This window comes from Chelmon rostratus, chromosome 17 (genome assembly GCF_017976325.1).
Source record: "Chelmon rostratus isolate fCheRos1 chromosome 17, fCheRos1.pri, whole genome shotgun sequence".
Taxonomy (NCBI): Eukaryota; Metazoa; Chordata; class Actinopteri; order Chaetodontiformes; family Chaetodontidae; genus Chelmon; species Chelmon rostratus.
Window position 1 is genome coordinate 18272312 of NC_055674.1, and position 9296 is coordinate 18281607.

Below are 9296 nucleotides of genomic sequence, written 5' to 3' on the forward strand. Positions count from 1 at the left end.
CTGTCAGAAATTGTACCCTTGTACTCTTTAATATCCCCTCCTCATAGCCTTCCTCTCTGTGACCTTGTGCAGGTATGGCAACGACGTCCAACACTTCAAGGTTCTTCGTGACGGGGCTGGAAAGTATTTCCTATGGGTGGTGAAGTTTAACTCCCTCAACGAGCTGGTAGACTACCACCGCTCCACCTCAGTCTCTCGCAATCAGCAAATCTTTCTGCGAGACATAGAGCAGGTCACCCAGGTAAGAACTGACATGCCATCCCCAGCAAGAGTAAACACACTCCGCGATCAGGGCTTGTTTTCCTGAAACTACCATCACAGTGACACCCGGGGCAGAGAAACAGTAAAAATGGCCATGTGTTTTTTTTTACAGAGTGATAAGGTATATAAACTACATAGAGGTGAACATGTCTTTCATATGAGGATATAATTGAATGTACCCTTCAAACTTACTTGTACCGTACATGCTCAGGGGTAATTTTCCCTCCCTCTGAACTAAATCATCACATCATTAAATAACTTAACATCCTGTTCGGCTTTCTTAAATTTGCTGCTTTGAGTTTGAGTTGTTTGCATGACACTGCCTCTCGGTTCAGCTCTTGTGTTATATGCAGTGCTTAGTTTGAATTGAATTAGATGTCAGGGCCTGTGGCTTTGTGGCGTAAGATGGTACAGTGATGCGTGAAAACATCTGTATTGTGCTAAGAATTCATTTGAATATACAAAATTGTATTTTATAGGGACCCTCTTTAATAGTTTGTCTTGAGAATGAGGATTTTAAAGTGCTGCACATAATACACTACTCACTATATAATTAATTATTACAATCCAATCAGGGAAAAACTAAATGGGTAAACAGGTGAAAATAATTTGAATTATCTCTCTTCGTGATCATGTGCCAGGTCAGCTGACGCAGTCAGAACTAATGACAACATCAGCAGTATTTTCTGAGTGACTGTGATGCGCAGTTTATTGTCTATGAGTGTCTTCTGCATAAATCTCATTCATAGTTGAACCCAGAATAAAAAACTGATTATTTGTCACAGTGAATGCTGCCTCCTGTATATTATCAATGTTCAGTAGTTTGCAAGAAAGCTGCTAAAGAACTGTGGAAGCACCTCAGTGTGTGTTTGGTTTCCATAAAAACTTCACAATTCATCATTGCCAGTGAAAATTCTCTGATAATAGTTAACGTTTAGTAACTGGAAAGTATAATTGGACACCTGTAACGTCAGTGTTTGTTTACTGTTCTGAGTTAGCGCACCAGTGTTAAACCCTAGGCAGGGTCTGAAAATACACTTTTATTCCTCACCTGCCACTGCGATCACTAAGTCTGTGCTCCCGTGCAGTACAAATATGGAATGTAACATGTAGCCTTAATCCCGGACTATTTTTAAGCAATTTAAGAATTCCTTTTTAAAAATAGGTTTTTCTTATATTAAGAAATATTATCTGCCATGGTGGCATGTGAGCTGAAATTTTTACCTGCCACAGCCAACATGTGTTCATTTCATTCCCTGGCTGGAGGGAAAGACAGCAACAGCGAGGCTTAGCTAAAGAGCTTGGCATTAGTTTTATATGTGTAACCTCTTAAAAAAAACATGTAAAAGCTTCTCAGAGAACCATGAAGATTTAATTTCAAATTTGTGTGACATTTGCGTGAACCTGGACGTCAGGAAGAGGAGCGAGTTAGCTACAGCGAAGGCTGCAGGTCTCAGGGACAGCTGCAGGAGAAAGAAGAGAGGAAGTGTGAGCAAAACCCACACAGAAAATAAAGAAATGAGGGGAAGTCGCAGGTAAGACAAGTCGAGGGAAAGAGTGAGAGAGGGGCCACATAGCCTTATGGAGGACAGGTAATGTTGGCAGCAGGATGCAGCGTGATTGTTTGATTCTAGTCAGATTAGTATTTTCTAGATTTGACTAGAATTGGACGTGTTTTTTTTCTCCCTGCTCACAAGGAACCTTGTCGGATATTATTCCTCATTTAACATACAAATCTTATAACCGGGATGTCATACTCACATGAATTAACTGCTTAACACCAGCATGTTGTGCCTTTCCACCAAGAATCCCCATTTACTCAGAAATCAGTGGGAATGCTTCAGTGTTCGTCTTTCAGTATTTTAATTCTTCATTCCTGTTTTTTCAAACGTTGCTGTCACACCCTCGCTAACCTGTGCTCTACCTCTTTCCTTCTCCTGATTGCGCAGCATCCCACGTACGTGCAGGCGCTCTTTGACTTTGACCCCCAGGAAGAAGGAGAGCTGGGTTTCCGACGTGGCGACTTCATCCAAGTCCTGGACAACTCTGACCCCAACTGGTGGAAAGGGGGCTGCCACGGCCAGACGGGCATGTTCCCCCGCAACTATGTCACGCCTGTCAATCGGAACATGTAAACAGTCAGAACCATGTATACAACAACAACAACAACAACAACAACCACCACAACAGCAACCATCACCATCATCATCATTATTGTTCTTGATCTCATCAGCCCCCATCCAACCCCCCAACCACCCCTCCACCCCTCTTCGCCATCTCACGATAACAGGAGCAGACAGGAAGAAGGCAAACAACCGAAAGAGAGAGAGAGAGAGAGATAAAGCAGGAGTAGTGCTGTCGTAGGCGTCGCTGTGTGGGTGGCAGCTGAGCAAAATCAACTTTTACTTGTGCTGAGAGTGTTCACCTCCCCAGTGAACGCCTCGGTGAGGACCGAACTGTCTTTGAGGGAAATCTAAATGCAGAGAAACTAAAGAATAGTACACCAACCGTGACGATAACCAAATGATTCTACCGCTCCCACAGCTGCTTCTGTCTTCTCCTTAACTTCTTAACATTCTGCCTTTCTTTTGTGTTGGTTTGTTTTTGTTTGTTTTGGTTTTTTTTTTCCTTGTTTTTTTTTTTTTGCCGCATGTTGTTTTAATCACCTAAATGAAATGCCTACCGATAAATCCTAACTCTGTTTTAAAGAAAAAAAAAAACATTAAAACTATAAAAAAGAAGAAATGGTTTTAAAAATGTACAAAAAAGAAGAGAGAGAGAGAAAAAAAAGATGCAATCTTCAGTGCAGCAAGTTTCCATGTCTAAGATCATTGGCACGTGAGCATTGTACATCAGCCACTGGCTGTATAAATAAATCAACTATAGAGAGAATCCATTTTTTAAGAATATATATTATATATTTGTATGTGTTTTGTCTGTTTTACCTCTCATCACAAATTGTATTTTTTTCCATTTGTAAATTATGTTCAATCTTTTGTTAGTCTGGATAAGACCTAGTAGCTCTAGAATGTGCTGAATTGTCAGTCAAGGTTTGTTTTTTTGTTCTTATTTTTTTTTTCCTAAGTCTATCTGAGGGATCTCAGATAATACAGCATGATATTTAAGGGGTCGTAATTTCCATTTGAAGAGGTTTCTCTTGTCTGTAATGCAAGGAAAGTAAAGTTAGTTCTCTAAGGAGAAACTGATCCTGTCCAGGAAGCTGATGTTGACCAGCAAGTCGAGCCATGAACGCTGCAAGAGCTGTTGTATTACGAAGCCCTGCATAAAGGTCAGCCACCTTTTCGAAGCCAATGTATTTATTGCAGCCATTTTACTTGGGCAGTGAATGTAGCTGACTGAGTCCAGACATTAACATGAGGGAAGCAGGGTCGGAGAACTGAACTACACAACCATGCAAGGGATTTTCAAAGACATGCTGAAATAGTAACGTTGTCGATATTCATTTGTAAAGAGAATGATGTATGAGGATATGTACAGGTCGTTCACACGCGTATTCACAAACATCCATGACGTGCATGCATCGGCAGACGCTCTCCTCCTTGTTATACCTGCACGTAGCGAAGAGGCTGAGTTTGGATAATCACATTGTGTAATCACCAGTGCAGATCTGCAGCTGGCACAGATTAACAGTTCAGAAAACTGAGAGATTGTCTTTTATGCTAAAAGCTGAGAGATCTGTGTAAATGATGTAAAAGTTGTTGGGGTTTTGTTTTTTTTTTTTTCCTTTTTTTGTTTTTTTTTCCTTTTGTCCAGTGTGGCGTGTGGTCAAGCACTTTTTTTGTCAGATGTTTCGATTTCTGGTCCTGTGTGTGTGTGTGTGTGTGAGTGTGTGTGTGTGTGTGCTTGTTTACTGTGTTTGTGTTACTGGTTTGTGTTTTCTTGTTCTCTCTGGATAGTGCCTTTCTCTCTGGTGTTTCAGTGTCTCCGACCTGCTACTTTGAGCCCCCTTCCCTTTATGGGGCCTGCCAGTCCTGCAGTGAGAAACAGTGTATATAATCCAATCTGTCCCATCAACAATACCCCGCTCCTCCCCCTCCACATCAACCCACCTCCACCTCTGTCCCTTTACCCTCACCAACATGGAACTCTTCTTATTTAAGTGTCTCTCGCCTCGTCTTACCTAATGATACCGTTTTGTTTTTGCTCTTTTTTTTTATTTGCATTTGTTTTTTGGTTTTTTTTTTTCTTTTTGTTTTTTCAATTAATAAAATGCAATTATTAAAAAATGAGAATCATTTTTTGTGATGTCTATTTCAGATGGGCTATACCTCATGGACCTGTGTGGTAACTGACTCATACATTCAGAAACTTGCTTATTTGTGTTTAGCAGGCTGCACATTCTCCACAAGAGAGAGCTGTTCAGTCACTGTCAAAGTGATTCTTCACTAACCAGCCGTAACCTCTGTCTACTTAGTGTGAGCGTGTCCGAGGTTTACATTTAAAGGAACGGACTGACATTTAGGGAATATCTTTATTCACTTTCTTGGTTGGATGGACGAGATTATTAAAGAATCAAACATGACAGGGAGAATGTTAATGGTTTTACTGCAAATCAAGGGTAGTTAAAGTGAGTCTTGTAGCAGTGGGTGAGGACAACGTTGAAGTGTCTTACAGTATGACCCAGACCCAAAAAAGTTGGGACGCTGCGTAAAACATGAATAAAAACAGAATTCAATGATTTGCAAACAAAGTGCCCCTGAGCCCATTTGTTAACATCCTTTATCCAACCATGTGTTCACAAAGTGTTGAACCTCGCTCCATCCTCGCTTGTGAACCACTGAGCCTTTCCAGGATGCTCCTTTCATACCCAATCATGATACTATCATCTGTCACCAACCAACCTGTTTACCTGTGGAATGATCCAAACAGGTGTTTTTGGAGCGTTCCACATCTTTCCCAGTCTTTAGTTGCTCCTGTCCCAACTTGTTTGAAACATGTTCCTGCATCAAATTCAGAATAAGCAGATATTTACAAAGAGCAACTTATTGCATGCTATTTTATTTATGTTTTACACAGCGTCCCAACCTTCTTTGAATATGGGTTGTACGTTGTGTTTTACTTCTGTGTGAAATGTTTTTCTAATGTTTGGAGCGTGCTGAAATATGACAGCAGCAAGAACAGGCAGGAGTGATGTCGGCAGTGAATGGACTGTTTTAACCGTTACTCAGCTATATGCATATGTTTATCTTACATTAGCTTAACATAAGCCACCGTGAGCCACCTGCCATAGCAAAACCCCTGCGTGAGGCCAAGGCTGCATTTTATTTCTTATGAACTCAACTTTCCATTTGTAACAGGAAAAAATTATTTCTTCTTTCAAATGTTATATAGCTTCAACATTGCTGCTGGCCTTCTGGCCAGTCGCTGGTTTTCTATACACGTGGGTGCAGCATGAGAGCCAGCTTGCAGACTTGGACCTTGCTTGTGATGAGTAATGCACAGTGACTATCAGGCAAAGCTTTGATTTTTTGGCAGATCTGTTGCTGCTTGTTAACACAGTTGAAAGCACAGACTGTTTTTCGTCTGTGGATGGCGGTTCTGTGCGTGTGCCCAGTAAAGCAGGAGTTTTAGAGCGGCGCTCGTCAGGTCAAACCTGGAGGCAAAAAGAAAGCACAAGTGTCTCAAAGAGAACAGAGCTTCTTCACCAGCACAGCATGTTTGCAAATAAATACATGCTTTGAGCTGTGCATAACACCCAGCCATAAGGATCATGGCTGGGAAGACTGCGGGTTTATTTTTATTCCTTGGAGGCACAGGAAAAATCCATTCAACAGTGCAGTATGCTTATTTGACTTGTAATAAAGACATGCAACAACGCCTATACAGTCCACCCTCAGAGGATCTTACCCATGCTGCGCTTGTCTCGGGGTGCAGATGATGTGCATGTGTCGGCTGATCTGAAGAAGCGATGAAGAGGAAGCCCGGGGTGCTCTGCACGCAGCACTCTGCCGCAGCAGCCGAGTGGGATCTTTAACGTCGCATTAGCCGCGGTCTGGTGCTCCGTCTGCTCCACATTCTGACTTTTAGCACTCAGAGCGCCACTTTTGCTCTTCTCTTCAATCCGGCTCCTCTCTGCCTTCATTTCTGTCACTGACGGCCTTAAGCAGACACTGTTACATCAGCGCTGCTGTCCTCTTTCCAGCCCTCTCATCTGGAATGTATTCCAGTTATGAAAGATATCAGGCTGCTCCAGTGCTTCTATTCATCTCTGACATTTACCAGGAACCACTGGTGGCACAGCTATTTAAATAAAATCAATATATGACATGTACACTGTGTATATAAACCTATATGAAATGATAAGCCACTCATGGTTGTGGGAGGCTTTTCTAAAGTGTAAGGCCTGATGACGAACTCTGCCCCAGGGGTTTTGCCTCTGGGCTTGACTAGGCTGTTTGCCATATGGTGCTGCTACAGTAGTCAACAACAGCAGTGCCAGCATTAAAAGCCCACTGCTCTCCGCTGCGTGTGGACATTTTAAGATGATTTGAGGATTTGCAAGTGAGGAGGACATTTTGTGCCGAGTTGAGAAGATTATTATCGGCGCGTGAACTCGTGATCTGTCTGTGCCAGTCCCTCAGCATCATTACTATGGTGAGCATTTTCAGTTCAGTGTTGACACACACATAGTGACACGGTGGTTCATGGACAGATTCGATTTGAGATTAATTAAAAATTGGAACAGAAAAATAAGGCCTTTTTGTTTGGTGTATATCATAGGGCATGTGAGTATGAAAACAAAGACTGCTTCCATTAACGGGGCCAGAGGGGTAAGGTAATACTGTAGGTAGTTGGCTCGTTAGTGTCATGGATGGATTGCTGGATAGAGGACCAGGGGCCCCAGCCGGGATCAAAGCTTCTTCAAGAAATTACTGGAGAAAGCTGGAAATCAAATCAAACGACCACCAAGAGATATAAAATGACCACAAAGAAACACAACACGACCACAAAACATGCAAAACCACTAAAGAGAGGCACCGAGTGGCCACAAAGACATGCAAAACAACTGCAAACACATGCAAAACAACTGCAAACACATGCAAAACAAGTACAAGCCAATAAGAAATGATCACAGAAAACAGAACTACTACAAAGAGAAGAAAAATGACCGCAAAGAGATGCAAAACAACTAAAAGAGGCGGGAAAAAGCCACTAAAAGAGGCAAAACTACTACAAAGAGATGAGAAAGAGATATTTAATATCCATATATTCGTTAAGTACACTGCTCCCCTCTGCTTGAGCTCTTCAGAGTCGATCTCTGCCCATGTTTACTGTCATTAATGATGTTACCTGAGTGGGTAACAGCCTGCCACTGAGGTGTTCACTCCTTCGTGGAAGAAATTGAATTATGGCTGCACGGAAACAATCTGTGTCCCTGTGAAGGTGTCTGATATGTGACAGAGTTATCAGATCACTCATTTCACACGTATTTGTGTGGCATGCAAAGGTTGAGACTTTCCGCTCCTCTCCCCGCTGGCAAAAACAGGTGGACGAGACGAGCTCCGACACACTCTCACACGCTGCTGCCTCGTGTCGAGCTCCCCGGCTGCTTTGTGGGTGCTTTCAGGGTCAAACTGGGGGCCAAGCTGCAACTGAAAAGTTGCATTCAAGGCCTAACATTTCCCGAGCCTCCAGAACTAATAATAATTATTATTATGCTGCCAGAACATTGTTAGGGAGACAGTTTTACTTGTTAACTACCCTTCGTGCAAACAGTCTTTTGAAGCACAGACAAGGGTTCAGCAGAGAGAGGTGACATGTGGGGGGAGAGCTCATATTGTTCCATCGTTTCACTCTCTAGCATGAAAGTTGAAACTCTCAAAATATTGGAAATAATTTAAGTGATAATAATATAATTTAAGCTCCCCCACCTGCATTTTTTATACATCATTACCAAGTCTATTCAAGCTCACTTAGCATGCTGAGACTGACACACGTTCTCTCTTCAGCCATTTATGGCACATTACTGCCGCCTACTGGCTGATCTCCACACTGCCTGGTAAAATCTTTAGAGAGAGATGACTTTAGTTCTCAATAAAGATAATTCATTCAGTTATATACAAGCTGTTTTGCAACAATGAGGTGGCAATGCCAATTAGATGCAGACACAGACAATAAAGATTTTTCTACAATGTATCAAATCATATTCATAAAATCAGGAGAAAACATGCTTATAAAACATAAAATATTTTTTAAATTGGTCATATAGCCTGCTATATTTCTTTAGTGCATTAGTATTTCCCTCTTGCTGAATTAATCGAACCAGTGTGTGACACAGTATATATAAACACAACACAATGGCTCCTGTAAGGAACCTTAGTCCTGACTCCAAGATTTGTTAAAAATGTATTCATTATATATCGAAATAAAGTCTCAAGCGATGCCCGGCAGCTAACCAGTTGGGAGCGCTGTTTTATTACTTTAAACCAGTAACAGTGGTGATTGGTGTCATTGAGAGGAGTTTATGGGATGTGTCCGTTTCCTGACATAACATGATATACGTTTGGTAGTATTACAGTATTTAGTAAGAGGAGTTTGATTGCAACATCTGAGTAGGAAAAATTAAAAATATGAAAATTCGTTGTCGGCAGGATTCGAACCTGCGCGGGGAGACCCCAATGGATTTCTAGTCCATCGCCTTAACCACTCGGCCACGACAACACATACGTAAACGGTCACATGACCTCAATTCAAACATGAATGTAGCCACAGTAGTGCCATCCCAGTCATGGTTGTAATTTTAGTTTAGGAAACGGAAACTCAACAGACCTTATTTTACGTTGTTGCTTTTGCAATGGAGCACTATAACATTATCCCTTTATTACTGTATCAAATAGAACTGTTGCAGATTAATCTTTGTCCTTATTAAGTAAACCAACCCCCATCATTCTGTCTGACTTAATATCAACCCACAAGGCAGTTGTGAATGTCTGCATTTGCAGGATTTGATCCTGTGCAGGTGCGTAATTACGTCGTCACGTCACTGTATCTGACAGCTGCACTTTGAAGCATAA

The 9296-nt window shown here is 41.7% G+C and overlaps 1 protein-coding gene and 1 non-coding gene across 2 annotated transcripts in view; one reads left to right on the forward strand and one right to left on the reverse strand.

Annotated features, from left to right (window-relative positions):
• The window catches only part of LOC121621086 (growth factor receptor-bound protein 2), a 30061-nt gene extending 27020 nt beyond the window's left edge, over nucleotides 1-3041 (forward strand). The window contains exons 5-6 of the mRNA XM_041957396.1: nucleotides 73-241; nucleotides 2211-3041. Coding sequence (XP_041813330.1) covers nucleotides 73-241; nucleotides 2211-2396 — 355 coding nt within the window. The 3' untranslated portion in view covers nucleotides 2397-3041. The remainder of the gene's footprint in view (nucleotides 1-72; nucleotides 242-2210) is intronic.
• A 5820-nt stretch (nucleotides 3042-8861) lies between these two features.
• trnas-aga lies at nucleotides 8862-8943 on the reverse strand. Its single transcript has one exon. It is a non-coding gene; the product is annotated as a tRNA-Ser (tRNA).
• Between the last annotated feature and the right edge of the window lie 353 nt (nucleotides 8944-9296).